The sequence below is a fragment of the Mycteria americana genome, chromosome 8 (assembly GCF_035582795.1).
Source record: "Mycteria americana isolate JAX WOST 10 ecotype Jacksonville Zoo and Gardens chromosome 8, USCA_MyAme_1.0, whole genome shotgun sequence".
Taxonomy (NCBI): Eukaryota; Metazoa; Chordata; class Aves; order Ciconiiformes; family Ciconiidae; genus Mycteria; species Mycteria americana.
The window spans coordinates 18,654,116-18,677,779 of record NC_134372.1 but is presented as its reverse complement, the minus strand read 5'-3'; the positions used below and the strand labels follow the sequence as shown (position 1 = coordinate 18,677,779).

At 38.7% G+C, this 23,664-nt stretch overlaps 1 protein-coding gene across 7 annotated transcripts in view; it reads right to left on the bottom strand.

The window, feature by feature from the left end:
• The window catches only part of SPDL1 (spindle apparatus coiled-coil protein 1), a 367,882-nt gene extending 344,557 nt beyond the window's left edge, over positions 1-23,325 (bottom strand). The window contains exons 1-14 of one of the 7 annotated variants that reach the window (XM_075509995.1): positions 23,257-23,292; positions 22,431-22,509; positions 22,081-22,164; positions 21,215-21,262; positions 19,187-19,370; positions 16,846-17,022; positions 16,337-16,531; positions 15,873-16,022; positions 15,112-15,210; positions 14,131-14,241; positions 11,317-11,457; positions 9,661-9,767; positions 8,521-8,708; positions 6,986-7,551 (exon numbers count right to left, since the gene is read on the bottom strand). In XM_075509995.1, coding sequence (XP_075366110.1) covers positions 7,001-7,551; positions 8,521-8,708; positions 9,661-9,767; positions 11,317-11,457; positions 14,131-14,241; positions 15,112-15,210; positions 15,873-16,022; positions 16,337-16,531; positions 16,846-17,022; positions 19,187-19,345 — 1,878 coding nt within the window. In that variant the 5' untranslated portion in view covers positions 19,346-19,370; positions 21,215-21,262; positions 22,081-22,164; positions 22,431-22,509; positions 23,257-23,292 and the 3' untranslated portion in view covers positions 6,986-7,000. Of the gene's footprint in view, positions 1-6,985; positions 7,552-8,520; positions 8,709-9,660; positions 9,768-11,316; positions 11,458-14,130; positions 14,242-15,111; positions 15,211-15,872; positions 16,023-16,336; positions 16,550-16,845; positions 17,023-19,186; positions 19,371-21,214; positions 21,263-22,080; positions 22,165-22,430; positions 22,510-22,815; positions 23,173-23,256 lie in introns of those variants that run through there. The other 6 variants (XM_075509999.1, XM_075510000.1, XM_075509994.1 and 3 more) reach the window with 6 other exon arrangements.
• Positions 23,326-23,664: the final 339 nt, after the last annotated feature.

Sequence of the window (23,664 nt, the reverse complement as noted above, 5' to 3'; positions counted from 1 at the left end):
GTGCTCAACAAAATAACAGCCATGTCTCCACCAACTAACAAAAAGGAAACACAAGCTTTCTTAGGCGTTGTGGGTTTTTGGAGAACACATATCCCAAATTACAGCTTGATCGTAAGCCCTCTCTATCAATTGACCCGGAAGAAGAACTATTTCAAATGGGGCCCTGAGCAACGACAAGCCTTTGAACAAATTAAACAGAAGGCAGTTCATGCAGTAGCCCTTGGGCCAGTCTGGGCAGGGCAAGACGTAAAAAACGTGCTCTACACCGCAGCCGGGGAGAATGGCCCTACCTGGAGCCTCTGGCAGAAAGCACCAGGGGAGACTTGAGGTCGACCCCTTGGGTTTTGGAGTCAGGGATACAGAGGATCTGAGGTCCGCTATACTCCAACTGAAAGAGAGACATTGGCAGCATATGAAGGGGTTCGAGCTGCTTCAGAAGTGGTTGGCACTGAAGCACAACTCCTCTTGGCACCTCGACTACCGGTGCTGGGCTGGATGTTCAAAGGGAGGGTCCCCTCCACACATCATGCAACTGAGGCTATGTGGAGTAAGTGGGTTGCACTGATTACACAACAGGTTCGAATAGGAAACCCCAATCGCCCAGGAATCTTGGAAGTAATTATGGACTGGCCAGAAGGCAAAGATTTCGGAGTATTGCCAGAGGAGGAGGGGACGCATGCTGAGGAGGCCCCACTGTACAATAAACTACCAGAAAATGAGAAGCAGTATGCACTGTTCACTGATGGGTCCTGTCGTATTGTAGGAAAACATCGGAGATGGAAGGCTGCTGTATGGAGTCCTATACGACAAGTGGTAGAAACTGCTGAAGGAGACAGTGAATCGAGCCAATCTGCAGAAGTAAAGGCCATCCAGCTGGCTTTAGACATTGCTGAACGAGAAAAGTGGCCAGTGCTCTATCTCTATACTGACTCATGGATGGTGGCAAATGCCCTGGGGGGGTGGTTACAGCAATGGAAGCAGAGCAACTGGCAGCGCAGAGGCAAACCCATCTGGGCTGCAGCATTGTGGCAAGATATTGCTGCCAGGGTAGAGAACCTGGTTGTAAAAGTATGTCACATAGATGCTCATGTACCCAAGAGTCAGGCCACTAAAGAACATCAAAACCACCAGCAGGTGGATCAGGCTGCCAAGACTCAAGTGGCTCAGGTGGATCTGGACTGGCAACATAAGGATGAATTCTTTATAGCCCGATGGGCCCATGATACCTCAGGCCATCAAGGAAGAGATGCAACATATAGATGGGCTCGTGATCGAGGAGTGGACTTAACCATGGACACTATTGCACAGGTCATCCATGAGTGTGAAACATGCGCTGCAATCAAACAAGCCAAGCAGTTAAAGCCTCTCTGGTATGGAGGACGATGGCTGAAATATAAATATGGGGAGGCCTGGCAGATTGATTATATCACACTCCCACAAACCCACCAAGGCAAGCACCATGTGCTTACAATGGTGGAAACAACGACCAGATGGCTGGAAACATATCCTGTGCCCCATGCCACTGCCCGGAACACTATCCTGGGCCTTGATAAGCAAGTCCTGTGGCGACATGGCACCCCAGAAAGAACTGAGTCAGACAACGGGACTCATTTTCGAAAGAAGCTCATAGACACCTGGGCCAAAGAACATGGCATTGAGTGGGTATATCACATCCCCTATCATGCACCAGCCTCTGGGAAAATTGAGCGATACAATGGACTGTTAAAGACTACACTGAGAGCAATGGGTGCTGGGACATTCAAACATTGGGATACACATTTAGCAAAGGCCACCTGGTTAGTCAACACTAGAGGATCTGTCAATCGAGCTGGCCCTGCCCAATCAAAACTTTTACGCACTGTAGAAGGGGATAAGGTCCCTGTAGTACACATAAAAAGATGCTGGGGAAGACAGTCTGGGTTACTCCTGCCTCAGGCAAAGGCAAGCCCATTCGTGGGATTGCTTTTGCTCAAGGACCCGGGTACACTTGGTAGGTAATGCGAGAGGATGGGGAATTCCGATGTGTACCTCAAGGGGATTTGATTTTAGGTGAGAATAGCCAATGAACCAAATGGTATAATGTCAATTGTTGTATAATACTATGTGTCATCACTTTTTCAATAAGGATCACTCAGATTAATGAAGAAGGAACTTCAACGAAAGCAAGCAAAGTGCAGTGGTGATGGAACCAGAACTGGCTTCAACATGCAACAATCCAACACCACAGACCAACTCTTCTGCCCTGAAGGACTATTATGACGGATGGAGCCCAAAGCCATGGACTAAATGAACTTAATTGTATTAGAAGGGGTAGAACCTGGGCATGACATAAATGGTATAGAATAAGGGGTGGATACTGTCCTGGTTTCAGCTGGGATAGAGTTGATTTCTTTCCTAGTGGCTGGTGTAGTGCTGTGTTTTGGGTTTTAGTAATATTGATAACATGCCGATGTTTTGGCTGTTGCTAAGTGGTATTTACACTTGTCAAGGACTTTTTTTTCCCAGCTCCCCATGCTCTGCCAGGTGCCCAAGAAGCTGGGAGGGGACACAGCCAGGATAGTTGATCCAAACTGACCAAAGGGCTATTCCATACCATATGATGTCATGCTCAGTATATAAAGCTGGGGAAGAAGGAGGAAGGGGGGGACATTCGGAGTGATGGTGTTTGTCTTCCCAAGTAACCATTACACATGATGGAGCCCTGCTCTCCTGGAGATGGCTGAACACCTGCCTGCCCATGGGAAGGAGTGAATGAATTCCTTGCTTCGCTTTGCTCGCGCACACGGCTTTTGCGTTCCCTATTAAACTGTCCTTATCTCAACCCACGAGTGTTCTCACTTTTACTCTTCTGATTCTCTTCCCCATCCCACCGCGGGGGGAGTGAGCGAGCAGCTGCGTGGTGCTTAGTTGCCGGCTGGGGCTAAACCACGACAACAGTATTAGGTAATTCTGTTAGTGTATAGTGTAACAAGTCTGGAAATAAAATTCGCATCAGAAACATCACATTGTTTCATAAAAGTAAACAACTATCAGAATTCGTTATTTGAGGAGGAAAAAAAATAATCTTTTTATGCTTCAAATGCACACCAAAATGTTTATGCAAGTCAGCATAAAGTAAGCTTACTCACACTAAAACTACATTAATAAATACCTAAAGTAATTTATCAGAGGACTGGCACTGACTTGCGAAGATGAAATGAATGAGCCATTTCATGTTAGTGAGCTACACTTAAGTTAGTTACAGCTTTTATCTGGATCAGCAATAGATTGCCATGATTTGCTTCACTCATGAAAACCTTAGTTTATGGCAGTGAGGTACTCAGAAATGCCTGACGATTCAAGTAATTGAGTTTTAATGTGACAATGAACAGACAATCCAAGCAAGTAAGTTTTTCCTCTTTCATTCTTAGTGTCTTATAGTTGGCCTGCAAATGCTTCAGGACTGATTATTCTACAGCTTACAAGTTGTTAAACCATACTTTCATCACTATACTGAATTACATTTTTTTGAAAAATACATGTTTTACTAGTGTGTAATAGATCATGTCTACAGGCTGCTACATATAACAAGAGAAGGGACAAAATGAATGAGTTCATTTAACAGATTCCAAAGTTAACAGCTGAGCATCATGTTATGAAGTTAAGTCTCATGGAGTTCAAAAATCAGCCAGCCCCTTTTTAAATTCTTTTCTACCAACCTTCATGGTAATGAAGGAGCAGCAGAGAAAGTGTTATGAACTAACTACAACCCCCATTCCCCATCCCCCCTGTGACACTCTGTGAGGAGGAGGTAGAAGCTGGGAACGAAGGAGTGAAGCTGAGCCTGGGAAGAAGGGTTAGGGTGTAGGGGGAAGGTGATCATCTTTCTTGCTATCCCACAACTTTTAATTATGAATGAATTAATCTTCCCCAAGTCAAGTCTGTTTTGCCTGTGACTAATTGATCCCTGTCTTTATCTCAACACACAAGATTCTTCCATCTGATTTTCTCTCCAATCCTGTTGAAAAGGGGGAGTGAGAGCAGCTGGGTGGGCATCTGGCAGCAAGCCAAAGTTAACCCACCTGTTAACCCACCAAAGTTAACCACAGTCCTGCTACCAAGCCAGTTCATAGACCACCCCTTACAGCATTGCCATATTTCATGAAGTGTTTGCATAAGGAAATGGATAGATCAGAAAGATGACAGTTAAACACTTCCACTTAAAAAAAAAAATAAAATGCTTGTGAAACTAGGATATGATTCTATCAAGCTTTGACTTTGTAGACTCCAGAAACGAGATGTAATGAGGATTCCTTCTACCCATTTAAGGAAGATCAACTAGTCTGATTAGATGGAGCTTTAGTTCCTGAGGACGAATGCCATGCCTAGAATATTAGTTATCCAGATCTCCTGCTGAGCCAAATGGCTATAGGCATTCCCTGTTCAACAAAGTCCAAATGAGGTAGATTTGGTATATGTAATCCAACTAAATAATTTAAAAGAGCAAATAAGCTCTGGGGCACGCAAGCCCTTCTTTCGATCAAACTAAAGCAAACTACCTCAAACCTAAATGCAAATTAAGCTGGGCAGCAAGGGCTGGAATTTGCCATTTCAGTTGCAGAAGTGAAAAAAAGCATTTCAATACAGAAGTGTATTTTTTTATAGACCAGTTGGCCTAACAGAAGTTATCGCTACCTATAACCTTTGCCTTGCCTGAATTACAGTAGTAATTAACTATTACAAATAATCACTTAAATATTTAAATCTTTAGTCTCAACTACTATGTTCTCAACACTCAGATACCATAACCTAATCCGTATCATCCCCTAATAAAGTATTCCAACGTTTACTTGCTTTAAACTTTTGTAAGTATATACACACGCACCACAGATATATACATATGCTATCAGTTCAAAGTTACCTAGCTTTACCTTGCTAAATCACATTAGCAAGCAAGACTCTTCAAACAAGGAAATCTGTCACCCTTACAAGTACATACAGATCACTTCTGACCACTTCTTCATCACCTCCTAAGCCAAGATGACAAAGCTTTTCAAACACCATTTTCTAGAAGTGAAGTTTGCAATCCCTGCACAGTTACTATGGCTCTTTTCACTGCCACATTTCATGGACTAATAATGACAGAGCTAGAGTAATTATTGCACAAAAACTACTCCAGTTACAAAAATAACCCCCAATGACCACAACAGCCTTTTCAGCCAGAACGTCACATTTTACTGAACGCAACGTGAAATACCGACAATTATCCACCATGAACATGCCAATTATTTTTTACTCCCCCAAACTCTCCATTTTCAGGTCCACATTCCTGCTCAAGTTGCCAATATTTTTTGTGCCTTTGCATTTAGCTGTATTCCTACATAGGGTTTGGCCACATCCATCACAGAACAGTCCAGAGAATCTTTTAGTGTTTAGAAACCCAACCTCTTATACACTCAGATTTTATAATGACTTCCTATTTCATAATAAATAGTAACAGATCAGGTTTAAGTAAATCCTCAATGTTATCTTAACAACATCATTAACAGGGGATGTAGTAGTTCATTAACACAATTGGGACCACGAACAGAACCTCCTGCCTGGATTTGCCTTTTACAGGTTCATACCACCATTGAAAACAACTTTAAAGCTTATAAGGAGTCTTGTAGCTTTTTTGTTGTTGGGTTGGTGGTTTTTATTTTTTTAAATCTACTGATGTTTTATTCCTTATTTGAACCAGTAGCAACGGGTGAAAGATTAGAACCCTCCCTCTGAACGATGACTTCATCTTCCTCTTCCACCTTTTCCATCCACTCTGTTTTCAAACATCAACCTCATAAAATAATTTCCTCTCCTCACCCCCTCTGCCTGGTAGGTTTGCCCCTTCAGTTCACATAAATTGTTTCCAACAACTTCCTGTTGGCAGACACTGCATCTTCCTTTCCAGAAGAAATATGAGAAAATACATTAAACTTTTCACACCCAGGTTACATGCTATCTGTTCTTTTATATGTACAGAACACTGTCAAAACACAATACCATCACTAAATTATCCAGTCTTTCCTCTCAACTTTCACCACCCATGTTTGACCTCCCTGCTCTTTCCTCCTCAACAACAGTCCCTGCATATTTTAACATAGCTACTTACACTGCTATTTCTGCCATATTCTTTCCAGACTATTTCAGAAGATTGTTCCATTTGGTTACTTTAAATCTGCTAATTGCATCCAATGCAACCTTGAATAATTGATCTGAAAGTCAAAATATCAATCCAATTACTTCTGAATGCTGCTAGGTTTGGATATACTGTACAGATTTTCATGTGTTATTCCTTCCTCCATCTTTGAAGCTGCTGTTGCTCTAGATTCAATAAACTATTTTTACTAGCAGACATTAGCAAGTTGTAAGCTCAAAACATCTAGACTATCCCAGATTTTTTTCTTCTCCCCCCAAACACTCCAACATGTGTTCACTAAGATTATGAATATGAACAGAATACAAAAGCACCAGCTGGAAAAAAAATTCAGCATTCCTTTCACCAAGATAAAAAAGGTGGAGCCAATTACTGTACTAAGTTACTTTACCATTTATCAAAAAATAACTTAAATTCTCAGTTCAGGGAAAAAACTTGATCTTAGTTTAGCAGTTGTGTTTCTAGTTATCATGCATCCAGATTATGGAAGTCAGTTGTCTGACAACACAAATAGCATAATTAATTGTCTATTGCCTGGTACAACGCAAGTTTTGTTAACCCAATTCAGGTTAAGAATTACTTAATTTAAATAATTTTTAGGCTTTTAGCTAAATCTGAAAGTTGATGAGTGCTGAAATTAGGTATGAAACTGAAGCATGATACCTATTGCCTTTGCTACTTTGATATGTAACACAGTTGTGTGGCAGCTTTGAAGGGACCAAGAAAACAATCCTGTTTCAGAAGTTAGAGCAAACTGAGTGAACTGTCATGCTATCTGCACACCTTAAACATTTTCAAGTAATGGGAATTTCAAAGATTGTTACAGTTTCAAGAGTCTTTTTCATTAGTCACCATTTTAGTCTTTCTAAAAGGTTTTGAGAGGTTCAACGTAGGCAGCCGGAGCCGAGGAATTACACTGCATGCAACACTGAGGAAATAGATAAAGAAGTGGATAGCATAGTTCATGCAGCGAAAGAAAAGAGATGCAGGTCTGTGATGATTGCCTTGACCATAGACAGAAGCTGACACTGACCTGGGGGCAGCTGAAGTCATGGAATTACTTCCACTTCTGCTATACGAAGTAAAGGCATCATGATTCTCATCTTTAGTTTTAACTCTCTTTCTTTCTCTTTCCTGTTCAACTCCTGCTTGCATTGCTTGAAGAGCTATATTTATTGGCGGTGCTTCAAGAGCATGTTTTTTTGGAGAAGCATCACTTTGCTCCAAGTTCTTGGAAGTCATCTTTGTTTCTTCCTTACTTGGCAATTGAGTGAGAGCTGCTTCTTTTACCGAAGTATTTTTGCTGTCCAAGTATTCACAAGTACTGTCCACTGGAATCTTCTCCCTCTTCTTTTTAATTTTAGTGCCTTTAAGTAATTCTAAGAAAAAAGGAATATAGTTTTTGTACACAAGTGAAGCTGTAGTTAACTTGTCCATCAATATGGTCATAATAACACTAATAAAGAACATTTCACATGACTAAAGACCTTGGAATAATTCTTAATAGACAATTTACATCCCTTAAAGAATGTACTTTCATATAATCTGTTATCAGCAAGTAAGCATCCTGATAGAAGTTAGCTTCAAAGAGAGACAAAAGTCTCTTTCTCCCCATCCACTCTCCCTTTTTACCAAGGCTTTTAAAAGATGCTCTGAACTACATCAATATGCTCAATTATTTTATTTCCATTTTGGGGGCTGCCGAGGTAAGCTTCCACAACTAAGATTTTCAATTTAAATCCTTTGGGTAGGGACAAGTACCAAAATCAATTCACCCATCTGGTTCCCCATTCATCTTCCTCCACAGGCTACAACTCCCTTGTTTCTGCACATACCCAGGTATCAGCCGTTTTTCAGGTGGACCTCTGTTGTCAAAACTTAACCCATATTAACTAGAGCTACTAAACAGTTTTTCCTCTAAATGCTTTGCACTTATTACAAAGCTTGTATCAGCTACCTGCATTCAGAAAGCTGCTACTTCTCATCAATAGAGAGATACTGCTACTATTATGAAAAGCACCTCCTGAGAATTTGTTCCCACCTGCTTCACTATGGTTATCTAGCTATACTCTAGCTAGACAGATCTAGCTAGAACACTGTAATTTGTACTCTTTAGTCTTCTGGAATTAATATTACTATACATACTAAAGTAAGGTCCTTGAGCAAGGTAGGGCTGTACTATTTCAGTTCAGCAGTTTTTGGACCAGGTTATTATCAAAGAGGCAGCCATTTAAACATTAGTTTATAACTGGAACTAACCCAATGTCTTCCTGTTTAATGTCATTCCACTTGTGAAGGTTGAAAAGACCAGGGTTTTTTTTTTTTCCATATTGAAATGTAGTATTTACCTTCAGGTTCATATTTCATTTTTAGCTCATCCAGCATAACACGCAAGTTCATATTCTCACTCTGACAAGCTTGCAAATGCCTCTCGTTTGTGAAGAGTTTCCTTTCAACTTCCAGAACCCTTTGGCTCTCATACAGAGCTTTCATCCTCTGCAAGGATAGTTCATTTTTCAAGGTTTCAGTTTCCTTGCTAGGGTGGGAGGAAAATTATACAGTCACTCAGACTTTGTTGGTTTTCTGTTTGTTTGGGGTGTTGTTGTTGGGGTTTTTTTGGGTGGTGGTTTTTTGGGTTTGTTTATTTTGTAAGTAAAACAGCAGATACAAAGTCAACTAACCATTCAGCGACTTCACATAAAATTCATATTTATGCACTAGTAGGAAATGAAAAACACCTCTTTCGGCAGAATGAAAGTTCTCACTTGAACTTGACACAGAGTAGTGACTTTAGTTACCAGAGATATAATGCTCGTTAAAAACAAAGCTATATACTGAACACACACATGCATATGTAACTGGTTCATGCCAGTTTCTCATAATAGCAACAACAGTGAGGTGACAGACTTCTCTGGAATTCCCACAGCAGACTATTGCCTCCTGCTGGAAGTCCAATACTTTCACCTGAGGGCTTAAAAACAGTCCTGAGGCCAAACACTATGGACTTTCTAATTAATAGATATGGAATTCACTAGCCAAAGAACACATCTCAAATAGTTGAATAAAACATTTCAAGTGTTATTATCTGGCTCTTTTTAGAAGAGAAATAAATATATAGAGCCTATAGACTTTAAAAAGCTTCATACTGCTCCCTTACAGGTTAATTTTTAATTTTTTTTTTTAAGTTGTCAACTATCTTGTATCTAGGAGTATTAACAACATTTCTAGAAGAAAGCAACAATAATATAAAATAGTTCTGCTCCTATATTTTGCAACAATAAGTAAAATGACAAACAAAACAACTCTCAGTCCTATAATGAACATAGGATGGTTCCACAGTATTAGAAAATGAGACAACAAGCATATTTGCACATACAGTCAGTGGACTACATACAGACAACCAGTAACAAGAAAAGGGAGAAGAAGTAGCAGCTAGAAGATAACCAGACTACAAACAACTTCTATGCCTCAGACCATTAAGTACTTACTTTGAGTTGTCAAGTTTCATTTGCAGTAAATCTGCATAGTAACCATCTTCAGACTCTCCTTTGGAGCTACTACTAGCTCTGGATTCTTCCATATTCTCATATAAAGTCTGATAAAGAAAAAGTGTCAGGTTGTCAAATAGTGACCTTTCAGAAGCACATTAGCTTAGTCCTTCGGTGAATTTTTCCATGCATTTCTGTAAAGAAGCCTTATCACAGGGCCATTTAAACATACAAGAGAGCTCAGCTGCTCAGAGTACTTCCTCATTTGTTACAAATGTCAAATAAATAGCACTGAAACAGTTCTCTCATTCACTAAAAAAAAAAAAGAAGCAAGTTCTCAGCTCCAGAAGGTTTTCAAACAGCATTGCAAAACAGTCATCTTCCTTTTTACTTCAAAATACAGGATATTTAGTTAACCCACAGGGAATTTGTTTCAGCCTTTATTTCTAGGTTTCAGCAGCTGGACCCCAAAGGTAAAGAATACAAGACATGTTAATCAATAGCCAAAATCTCAAAATCAATTAAATCTTTTAGATGAGAAAGTTAGTTCATAGTAAAGATGCCATAAATGCAATAAACTTTCTATAAAATACATCAGTAACATGTGAAACACTGGGGTTTTTGCTTTGTGTTTTTTTTTCTGAACCAGCAGTACTCGGATTTAATACTGTCCCACCAATCTCATACGCTTCTGTCAGTCACTGACTACAGGTACTTTTGATGGTTATTTGAATCAATTATTTAATTTCCTGACACTACTTATTTATGGCATAGAGACAAAAATAAATACTGATCAAGCTTATACACAACAAAACTGGTAAAGCAATCAAGCTGCCTCAATTGTTTACTAAAAGGGGTTAAGCCTAGCTTTGTGCCACTTGGGTTAAATGCACAATAGAGGACATATCCTGGAAAGCATAATCCTAATGCATAAGCTAATAAACTTAAGTTTACATTCCAAAGCTGTGATAAGAAAGGGCCAATCAAGTCCATAAGTATGTAAGAAAGGCTAAGTTTTTCACTCTATATAAACACAAACACCAGTAACATTACAATAGGACACACAGGTGTTCTCGTATATTTCTCACCTTCCAAAATATTGACAAGATGCTATCAAGTTGCATAAGACGACTGAAGAAATTGCTTTACAAGAATGATTAAGCAATTAAGTTTTTCTAGAAAAGAGCATGCTTCAACTGCAAAGTTAAGACACATTAAGGAAATAAATATCCAAGAAATCCAGTATAGCTGAGAGACTAAAAAGTGATAAAGCCTAAGTACACACAGTAAAAGTATGAAATGGTTATGTTTTCCAAGAGAAAAATTAGATGTCATAGCTCAGTGAACTTTGACCAAGTAGTTGAATTTAAACACTACAGGTAACTATGTAAAATATGAAGGTGCTACACACAGGAACCCAGAAAACATTGTTTCTCCAAACCAGGGGTTGGGTGGTGTAGAATTTTCTGCTTCTCTGAACTTCAGAAGTATATGTTCTCCAGCTGTAAAATAGAACCTTCATCAAATAAAGGTATGAGTAGCCTTTGGATCCCTTTTCAAACCTGAGCATGGACTTCAGGTAGTTTTTATAATTCTTCTTATTCTCATGTTTTAGATTCCCATTATAACTTTCCCACTTAATTACAGACCACATACCTTAAATTTTTCTAGCTGCCTCACTTTCATAAGAAGATCTTCTATCTCACCATTCTTTTGTTCTAACATTGACTGTAAGCGTTCCAGCTGCTCAAATTCTGCCTGAGAGCCTTTCATCTGTAGCAGTGTAGCCATTTGCAGCTGGAAAAAAGGAAAAAAAGAAATCCTTACAACAAATACTGGGTTTAAGTGACTGAAAATCTCAGCCTCTTACCCAGAACAGTTAGGGTACTCAAGCCTTGTAAATCTAATCCTGAATATAGAAGCACGCTTGGATGCTTAAACTCAATAGTCTTCACAACATAGTCTTCACAATTACCATCCTAGGTTGACACTAATAATCTTTAGGACAGCTGAAAACTTACTGAACAGAGTAGTCCTGAGGTATCATATCTTTCTCCGTATTGACTAAGGAACCTATAAATACACTGTCAAGGACACACACAACATTTCACGTTCAAACCATAAACACCAAGTCAGCTAGAATCAAACTACAGTTCAGGCTTGTTTATCATGTATCTATCGAAAACTTCTCACTTGGGAAAACACACCCTAGTTCACCAAGTTTAAAAACCCTTTTTTTCCAGTTGCAATTCTGAGGTATAGATAACACGAAGCTTGCCTTCTGTAATATTAATCCAAGAATTTCAGCTTCTTCTACTCTTTCAGCGGAACTCATGCTTTCAAGCAAAGGAACACCCTTTGTCATTGCAAAAGGGTAAGTTTATCAATGAAGAGTCTTGCACTTATAGCCGATTTTTCTGCTGCTGTTAACATAATAATATCATAATACAAGGGCCTTAACACATTCAGTTAGAAGTGATACATCAGACATTTAAACAACTGGAGAAACAATATGAAGTACAATAATGGAAAGACTTAACAGGGTGTTGGTGATAACTGTAGCATTTTTACCAGCCTAGTCAGTATGGATAAGGTAACACTGTAGGAGGACACTCGGAGAAATCGCAGGGAAAGGATCAACCAAAACAAATTAGACTACAGATTAACAGAGAAAGCAAGATAAGAGCATTTACCCTACAGAATCTCCTATGTCAAGCAAAGGATGTTGATGATTCTGTACACAAACTAGAGCTAAAGGAAGATTCAATCGTCTCCTCCTCATAACTTCTATAGGACACAAGGGAAGCAAAATTTTAACCCCCACTGGCTGACTAAAACTATCCTTACATTTCCCAAGCATGTAGGCAACACCCAGCCTTTTCCCCTTTCACTTAAAAGCCCACTTGCTAACTGTCAGAATTGCAAATTGCAGTTGATCTACATAAAAACAAAGAACAGAAACATTAAGAAACTGGAAGGGATACTGTGGGCTTTACCAGACATGGTAAAACTTTCACAGGAATACTGCTTACATTAAGTTCAGGAGTCAGATCTTCAGAATTCATCAGTAAATATCACATTCAGACATTCTGACAACTAAAGCTACAACAACAGTTAACTATACTGCTGGAATCAGCTGCTGAATGAAGAGATCAGTTAACTATAGATGAGCTTTAACACACAGCATCACAAAGCAACACAAAGCAGAGATGACCCCAACAGGGATCTAACATGGTAGCTTAAGCAAAACAGCTGTCGTAACAAACTACCTATCTCCAATATTGATATTAGAAGAAATTTTATGGGGACAAATGAGTACAAATTGAAATTCCAAATAAAAACCATTTAGTAGAACAGGGATAGCAATTTGCCTCAGTTCTTGGTGAAAATCTTCAGTATTAGGAATGTTTCTTATACCATTCAATCAGTGTGACTGACTTACCCTCACATTACAAGGAGAAAATTTCTTAAGAAACTGATCCTATTCAATCATTTTACTCAAGTCTTTAGCTTTCAAGGTCAGATTTTAATAAAAATAATTCCTTTGCTGCATCAGTAGTTCTTTTCTGGTCCTTTAAGAACGTTGTTTCAATTATTTTCAACCTACTTCTCCACAAAGGCTAGGTAACACAAACCTCTATCTTCAGTGTTAACTCATTATCATCACTCTTTATGTTTAAGCACTCTCCTCAAACTGCATGATCAAGGTATTTGATCAAAATCAAAGGATCCACTCTCGTATTGGAAAAGTCAGAAGACCAACATGAAAACAGTTGGCAGTTTTGCAGTATCCCCCTTTACATTATCTTGTAAATCAGCTTCTGCCAACTAGTTCTCAACAGTATGAACCAACAGGCTCCCATCCTATGGAAGTTAGTCTAAATGAAACAGTTATGACAAAAGTTATGACTTATTCTTGCACTAAAGATAAGGAGAAGCAAGAAAAATATGGACAACCATAAAAAAACCAAGAAAGCAACTGGGGGGGGGGGGGGGCGGGGCGGGGGGGGGAGAACGGACACACGTGATCAGAGGACAGACTACAAGCCTGTCCTTTTCTTTACATTCATTCCTGACAATTAAAGTTAATACACAAACAAATTATTCAAGTAGTAGGAGAATTAGATAAGAAAAAGCATTTGTCAAGACAAACTGAATGCTAGTTTGACTGATGCGAGTTGTGTTTTACTTTTACCCATTTAACAACTACTGCCAAAGTAAGCAAACACTGTGTCTTGAGCATAACTTGGAGTTCTAGGATAAAGTAGTAACACTAGTAGCAATAGAAAAATGCTAATGTACCATAAAAGTCAAATGGCACAATGAAATCTCACTTGTTTTTTCTCCACTTCCCTCCCCCCAGACTACTGTATCATATTTTAAAGATTATCAAATCCCCTAGCCTGTGTACTAAAGCATTGCCTTATCAGACCCCAAGGAAACCCTGGAGTATTACAATAACGGTCATACCTTCATTCTTTGCAATTGTTCTCTAGTGAATGCATGCTGTTTTTGTAGTGACTGATATTTTATTTTCACACTGATCAGTTGTCGTTCCATTTCTGCCCTACGGTCCTCCACCTACAGAACATCGTTAACAATTATTACTATAAAAATTGTAACACTTGTTGTCACGTGGATGATGAGTTTTACAAGGAGATGTTACCTAGCAATTGATGTTGGTTTTGCAAATACTGCTTTTCCAGCAACAGTACTTGAAAATATGCGCTATTGTCATTACCTCTGAGATAAAAGCAAGTAGACAGTGCTACAGCAACTGAAGCCCAATCAGTGAAGTGCAACAGATTTTTCTGTTGTTCCTTTGATATCAAAATAAAGTAACATTTCATATGCTTCGGTGTTGCTGTAGATCAGTTTTGTCCATTGGCATCAGAACAAATAGTTTAAGAAAAAAAAATATGGGTGTACCAATTCAGAGAACAAAATAACTTCCTATGCATTTAACAGCAGCTGAACTTTTATTCAAAAACTAATTCAAAAACCATCCCAAATGCTCAAACATCCCGCCATTTTCAGCATGTTTTTAAAAGGCAGCATTTAACAGCATCTTTTAGTATTTCACATACTAGCCTTCTGCATTAAAGAAGGCTTACCAGCTGAACAAAACTACTTAGAGCTAAGAGCTGCAGACAGAACTGTCATGAACCCTCAGTCCCATCTTCTATCTTGATAGCCAGGTAACTTTAAGTGATTCCATTAAGTTTACTAACTCCCCAACTTCAGATTGTGCATAAAAATTGCTTTCCGTAGGTCAGTTCCTAGACAGTTCAACACAAGTAATATTTGAGGAACAGAAATTCATGCTGGCCAGATCAGGTACTGATACTAAGATTTTCAATGCAATATAAGAAAAAAAAAAAAAAAAAAACCAGCTATGAAGTATTTCTTCTCCCCTCTGTATATTCTCAGGTACCTGTGGCATAATCATACCTCAGCAAAGAGAGAATTGCCTTTACTTGTAGGGTCCAAAGATTGCTGCATTGCATGATCCAGCTGAACCTGAAGCTCTTGATTAGCTTCACGAGCTTTCTAGATTAAAGCAAAGAGGATATTAGTCATTTAAGCATCTGATGTACTGCATATATGAATTTAATCAGATAGTTTTACCTCTTTCTCATTTCCTATGCCTTTAGCACAGATTATCTTGTGCTGCAGTACTCAACTATGCATACAGTTCCAGTTAGTAAAAGACAATCACCTTTCTTTCACTAAAAGGCTTAATACTACACTTGCTCTTCAGGACAAGAGCACAACTAAAACCTTTAAAGGAAAACTTTCATATTTATCAATTAGATTAATGGTATTGAGACTGTTAGCCTTGCTGTCCTATTTAGTCACAAATCCTCTACTCACCAGTACAAAATTTTCCAAGGCATTCAGTAAAAACTTGAAATAAAGATGAGAATTTTATCAGTGATCTGTGAGAAGGCCCTGTTATGAGGCAGGATGCTGCAATGCAAAGAATCTCCACACAGGGCCTTCCACAAAAACACACCAGTATAGAGTATTTAGCAACAGGCGATACCAAACATAACTAGCCAATACCCTTTTTTTTCTCCTCTGCCTTCTCTTTCTCCCTTCCTCCTCAGAACTCCTCTCTCAAAATTCCTCTGATTTCACTGAAAAGCTAGCACCACAACTTGTGGAATTCAGGGATTATCTACCACTGTTAAATAAAATTAAGAGAATACCTCTAATGCATTACAGTAAGAAACAACTTCTTTTTCCCTCTCCTCTTTTTCTCCCTGTAGACGCTCCAGCTGATTACGTAAGTTACTGTTTATGAGTTCTAATTGTTCTTTACTGTACTGCAGTTCATTCAGCTTTTCTTCAACATTGGCCTAAACAAAAAATAAAAAAACCCACACAAGTATGAAATAAAAAGTTTATAAAACAATTTGAACAAAAGCAGGCCCATGTGAACCAGACAGGTTTGTTAGTAGTAACTACTTTTAATATAAAATATTATCTTGAAGAGGAGGTTGTATTAAAGTCAAGTTATTAAGACTATTATTTTTTTCTGTGCATATTTTCTTAATAGTAAACCAAACATAAGGCAGCAATATACAACAAAGCTTCTACAAATGAAACGAGCAAAAGCACAGAATTTTATCTCCAAGTAGCCTACATTCCTAATTAAGTACTAGTCACACACCTTCACACTTTCTAGTTCAGTGAGTTCTATCTGAAGATTGAGCATTTCTGAAGACATGGTCTCATGTACACGTTCAGACATCATATGTAGTTCTTCTGATTTGGTAGCAATTATTTCCTTCTGATGATCCACTTTGTGTCGTAATTGTTTCTCCGAGAGTCGGGTTTCATCTAGTTCTGCTTTCAGGTTCTCCAACTTAAAGACAGTTGAAAACTAAGCAGTACCATTTTATAATAAATTCTTGAAAAGCACAGTAATTTTGAGACTGTTCTAATTACAGAAAGTGTCTTAGAAATACAACTTAAGAGTAAACTTTTAAAAGTAAGCTTTGAAATTTAATGTAATTCACAATGTACCTATGCAGATGTTTGTTAAAAACCAACCAAACAAGCTCCTACACATTAAAACTATTTTAGATTTGTTTTGGTAGTAAGTGTGCAATTACAAGTTAAATACATATACTTTAAAATGCTATTAACAACATTTTAGCTGTATATTAGTTGCCAAACCTTGTTTTTAAGGTCACTGATTTCTTGTCCATAGACTCTGGCAAGCTGTTCTTTCTGTTTATCCAGTTGCATGTTTTGCTGTTGCTTAAGGGAATCACATTCAAAACTCAAGCTTTCCAACATTCGATTCTTCAGTTCAATTTCTCTCTGAAGAGAGTATTTCTCTTGTTCAAATTTCTGAAAGAAATAACATACTAATAAATCTAGATGTAATATTCATAAATGCTTGGGGAACAACGTACTAAATACAGGCTCAGAACCAAGACACTAAATGCCTACAGATTGCAGCTCATCCTGCCTTTATGTTGAAGTCCAATTAGGGAATTGTCATACCCATATTTTTGTTTGTTTGGTTTTTTAAAAAAAAAAACAGAGGGGTCTGAAATTTTATGAGCTATTTGGTTGTGTAATCTTCTCTTCTTCATGGAAATTGTACATTTCTTTGCACCCAACATGAAGGGTGTGGGAATCTTTTCTGCAAGTGTAACAAAGAAATTTAGTGAGAGCTTACATGGCCTTTCTATCTCCATGGAACACAATTATGTTAAAAATTGTTACAGTCCATCAAGTGTTCCCCTACTGCAGAACAGCTGGGTTCAATGTTTCGTAAAGACATTTAAATTGTCTACTGTTTTGTAATAAATCCCATCAACCCTTCCAGACTGAAGAATGACTTTTTAATCGGCTTCCCTCTATGCCTGATTGTATATGTTTGCTAATTATAAAGGGCAGCTTCATTTTACTCTTCCATTCAGGTAGCAATTAAGGAGAAGGAAAAAAAAAAAAAAAGGAGCATCTTGGAGGCAGAAAAGGTAAATACCAAAACCAAATCAGTCTAAAGATGCAGGATTTTTTTTTTTTAATAAAATAACTCTTAAAACACAAACTGGAATTAAAAAAAAGGAACATAACAAAGCTAAAAGTGGTCAGAGATGAAATTGACCTCTGCAGCCCAGACACCAGCTTATCAAGGACAGGCTTAGCTCTCAAGTATACAGGACGAGTTTTAAAGATAAAGACAACGAATGGAAAACGTTGGGGAGTGCACTGCTGACCAGACTCAAGAAAGGCAAAAATCTACCATGATATGTTTACACAGACTTTTACAGAAGTGTACACAGATTTTTCTGAAACACTCTTGTGCCTGCTGTTAAAACTTACACTTGTGTTCACAGTAATTACTTTGGCTCTCAGATTCCAAAGAGAGCCACAGATTCAAAAGCTCAAAAGAATCTGTTGGATAACTATGGTTCCCACACAGGATGTTATTCTACCATATGAAAACACACAGATTCCAAAGGCAGAGGGAAGGAATTAAGTTACTAATTGATCTGGTTCACACAAGCTTAGCTCATAACTTTGCTCCAGCCTATAACATAGGATTACAACCTGTGAGTGCAGCTTCACAACACAGTAGCTACCATCTCAGGCTGTCTGCAGAAAAGGATGATCCTGCCCTGCCTTATCACTTGTGCTTTCCATCTGCCTCTCTTGCACGAAGCTTACTAACAGCAAACTGATCAATCTAAGTTACTAGGGTTCATTCAGAATAGCTGGGTGCTACAACTCTCCAGCTGGTAAAAAAAAAAAAACAACCAAAAAACAATAAAACAAAAACTACAACAAACCCACAAACAATTTAGCTCTATCACAAGAGAAAGGATGGATGCACAACCAGAAACAGACTAAGTGAAGAGACATGGTATATCTGAAGCATGGGCTGACTGAAAAAAACCAAAAATTAAAGTGTTTATGAAAGGTGGAAGGGATTTTCCTGATTGGAATTTTCTTGCACAATTACTAAGAAAACTGGTTGACTAAATAATACCTCTATATTTCAACACTACACTACTCTTTTCTGAGCTGTAAAGAAACGTACTAATAAAATCAGAATCTCTTGGTATTTATAAGATTTGAAAGCTTCACTACAGAAGAAATCACTACAGAAGCTTTAGAGCCTTGCTGCTAGCATTCTTTCTACACCTTTAAGTGATACAAAGCTTGAAGGGAGCACATAACATTAATTAATTGCTAAACATACCCAAAACACATGCTCTAACACAAATTTACTTTAGCACTCGGTATTCATTTTACATTAAAGGCAATTAATCCTACACAGTACTGAACAACTGATGCATAATTAGCTATGAAACCCTGCCCCAGTTTGATAAAATGGTACTCAATATCTTAAGAGCAGAGATAAAAAGCCCTCTCTACAAATACTTAAAAGGTTTATTAAAATTAATCTAGACTCTAAAAGGCGTAACACACCTGTGACACTCAAAACAGTTGTAAAACAAAGTTCTTGACTGCTTTTTTTACACAAAGTTTAAAACGTCACCTCAGTTTTCTCAGTCAGTTCACGGCGTGTTTGATCCAACTGATTTTGAACTTCACTTTGGGACTCCAATAAATGCAAGCCATATTGCGCTGCCTTTCTTCGCTCATTCTCTGCTTCCTTGAGTTGGTGTCTAAGACTTAAAATGGTCTCTGTCTCCATTTTTCTTCCTTTTGTTACTTCAACACTGCAAACACAAAATGATTAAAAAAATATATTGCAGTAAGTTACAGCAGTTAATCTGAAAGAAGTTATTGGGTTTCCATTCTTAATCAGTATACAAGGATATATTTTTGCATTAATACAAAACAAAAAAAAGATAGTTCATGAACAAAGTGCTGTGAACAGTAAGATAGCAGCTCTTTCTCCATAAATTTGGTTAATATCTTATTCCTGACTATGTCTTAAGTAATAGCATGCAGCAAAACAACTCCTGTGTACCCGGCCTGGTTTCCTAGCACACTAGAACCCGAGTTAATCTAGTATATAGCTATCTTGCCATATGCAAGAGAAGGCTAGGAAATAACCTTGTAAAAACAGTTTTATGCATATGGCTGACAATATTTTCTGTGGTATTATAAATAAAGCCACACTAACTATAGCATTACTCGTGTACACAAATAACACTTAAGATTCATGTAAGCAGCTGTATTAGCAGGATAGTTTACTCCTAATAACATTATGTGGGATATAGAAACAGATAAAGGTAGTTGAAGGAAAGAGTCAAAAATAGAAACCCTGTTAAAATATATGAATTTTAACACAGGGATTTTTATTTATTTAAGTGCCTAATGGAATCTTTCATGACTGTTTTCCACTTTAAACAAAGCACTGCAGGTAGCCTACTTGTTAATAACCATGTCTGTCACATGTTTCAGAAAATTCATCCATGTCTATCTTCGTATCATAACAGAAAACACAAGTAAAGGTGAATTCTGCAAAAAGTTAGTAAAAATAAATCCAAACAAAATATTTTAAAAAATAAAAATCAAGTCAAACTAACACCATAAGCTTGTATGACTGTTTGCTCCCAAATCTACTAAATTAGCACACTGCAAAAAAATCCTATTAAGACAGAAATTGCTAAGCAATTCAGGCTTCTGAACAACATAAGCCAAGACTTGTCTCAGAAAGTATGCAGTAACAATGATACACAAATACAAAAGTCTACAGTTGAATTTTCGAAGCCAGGGTTCATAATTTTTGCATAATTTCAAGATTAAAGTAATTCTTCATTGAAGATCTTATTCTGTGCTTTTTCTTTTTACGTAAACAATGTAGTTGTTGCCATTTCTTACTGGCACATATTATCCTTATGAATGTTAGCAAGATGCTGGACTTAATCAAGAGCAAATTTCACAGCTCAACACAGGAGAGATTATTTTTAAGAGTCATTATTGTAATGTAATGCCTTCACTTTTTTTTTCCCCTAACTTTTATTCAACACGGGTGACTCCACTAGGAGTTCCTATAAAAGGAACTGCCTATAAAAGAAAAAAATAACTTTAACATTCAAAAGTGCGTCATGCCAAAACTGTGCTAATTCCTTTCAGAGACACAAGATAGAAATTATCAAACTCTGTTTTTCACATTTTCCATCACTTGTTGTTATTCAAGTTTAACACATACAAAGAGACTTTATCCAGCCGGGCTCTGAAACTTCAGTTTTCCACATCTAACCATTACAATGCTTGAAACACAAGTTTTGCACACTTCTAAAATAAGCCAGTGAAACACAGGAATTTTGCATACCTATAACTAAGAATCAAAAATATTATTATTACTGCAAGGGCATGTACACTGTGTACAATAACGAAATATTTAACAACAAGATGTAGTAATACAAGCACATAGGCATCACTCCTGGTGTGCGTTTGCATTACTAAAGGGGATGAATTAATCCTTATTCACTTCATAAACAGAATTTTAAAAATAGCTTTATTTTCTGATCAAACAACAGTATAGAGGCAATACAGCAATTTGATTGCTCCTAGCTTACTAAACTAAATTTGAGTAACATTTTTAACTCACCTTCAGAAGTCCATTTAAGTCCTTCTTGACCTTATTCTCGTACGCTACCTTTAAAAGAAAAAAAAAAAAGGCAACAATTGTCTAGTCCAGATGAGTATAAGCTGCCATCATAGCACAGTCCTTCATAGGAGTCCCTTTCTGAAGAGGCTTAACGCCTGTGGCCGTCTCATGAAAATGCAGATCACAAACTAAAATCCCATAGAAATGCAAATCTCATTCAAATCTCAGTTGAGGCAGCTGTCAGATAGTTTAGAAACAGCCAGATAAGGCAATGTTGCCAAAAGACAGATGCTCTGCAATTGACCTGTGGGGCAAGAAAACAGGCTACACCCAGGGTCACCTTCTTCTAAGCACACATATAATTTTTAAAGGTCATTTGGGGATTTTGTCTTGCTCCCTCCTACTTCTTCAATCTCTTTTGCATGCTCTCCTCCAGTTTCACATACAAGATCTTTGAACTCTTAATAAATAATTTACCGGATAATATTAAAAGAGATCTTAGGCTTTTGTTTGATTTTATAGTTAAAGTATAGAGGAAAAGAAAAAAAGTTTTCCTATTCACAAGTTCCTTGCTAACTATTAGGGAAAACATCAAGTATGGCTTTCAGAGCACAGACATCCTCAACTTTTCATTACCAATTTTGGATTAATTTCATCAGACAAGTCCAGGTAGCTTGTTCATAAACCTGTATTGTTATATAGGAAAGTAATTGCCTGCAATTTAATATTATGCATGAGGTTAAGTAAACTACCCTGAAAATAACGTTTTAAGATACATTAAATAGGTAGTAAGGTGAGCAGGTAGGAGGTAAAATAACAGAAATCAGTCTCCATTTATTCTACAGATAGTTACAAAAGTTACTCACTTTTGGCTAATTATCTTCAAACATTTTATGTCAGATTCTGTACTGAGGGCTCCAGACGTTGATTATTCAACTATTTAAGTATTTCTTGATGAAAATAATAGGGTAGGAGATAAAAAGGCAGTCTCCTAGCATGCAAACTTTCTTCTCCCACTCTATAACTGTTCTTCTAGTTAAACTGCTATTCCCGAGGGTCATATGCAACAGCCGTCTATGATCTGAAGTACCTATATTCAGAAGTGCTGACACAGTTTTCTGATCACTAACATAATTAGCAAGATAGTTTCTCTCCCTTAAGCCAGGTATTCCCCTTACAATTCACTTCAGTTACTTAAACAAGTCTGTTTCTTCACTTATCAAGTTGCACGCTCAAGCTGAAATATTTTCAGGGCTAATCACCTTCCACAAAACACATTCTTGGGTAGATTAAGCCTTGCAGAAAAAAGAAAAAAAAAAGTCAGACTAGAGCCTGATCTTTCAGTCACTACAAAGTACTCGGCAAACCAGCCACTGTTAGCACTTTGCTTAAACAGTGTAGTGCAACGTTATATCTATCCTTTAATTCAGGACATCAACCTTTTGCAGTTCAGGACGGTCATTCCGTGGTATTCTCCGCTCACTGCTTGCACACCTTCCTGACCCACTTCAAACCAAATCGAGCAAACGACTCGCGCCAGCACAAGGTTCTTAACAAGAGACTCATTAAGACGCTATGCATGGATACAGGCGACGACTTACAGTCGGTTTTGTCTTCCGCAGGAAGACACCCCCTGCCCGTAGCATAACCAACGGGCAAAAAGGGCGGAGGGGGAGAGGGTGCCCCCCTGCTTCCCTTGACGCAGTATCTCCAGGGGCCGTAGGAGAGATGAGCCTTTCCCACTTGAGGCAAAAGGGGAAGGCACTGGCAGCGCGACCCCGGCGAAGGGAAGGGTCTGAAGGCCACAGAGTCCCAGACACAGCGGCAAGAAAGGAGGGAAGGGAGACAGTAGCTCTCCTCCACCCTCCCCGAGCCCCTCGACCCCACAGCCCCGCCGCTTGAGAGCGCCCTTCTGCAGACAAGGAGCAGTAAAGAGGCACCAACAGACCCACAGAGAGGAAAGCCCCCCTCGCAGCTCGCTCCTCCGTCCCTCACAGCAACGGCCCACCAACGGCCCGCCGCCGCCCCCCGCAGCTCACTACCTCAGCCCGGCGCCGCTCCCGCAGTTCAAACTCGACACCGCCCCAAATCTCGCGAGAGAAGCAGCTGCCACCGCCCGCCTTCCTTCCTTCCCCCTGCCCGCCCCTTTTCCGCTTACCGCCACACCAGCGCGCGCGTGCGCGCTGCGTCACACCGCGGAGTAGAACAGCGCATGCTCCCGGGCGCGCAGGAGGTGTGTCCCAGCCGGGCGGGAAGGGGTTGTGTGGAGGAGTGTGGGAGGGCGGCGTCTTGTGCGGCCAGCGTCACGCTGGGCCTCTCCTACGTGTTAAAGAACCGTTGCTCTTTTAAGCTTGGTATGGTATGGAGTAGGTATGCAGGTGATGGCGGTGTGGAAGGGTGTTTGCATAGAGACTGTAGGAAATTTTCTGAAAAGAAAGGGAAGGCAATAA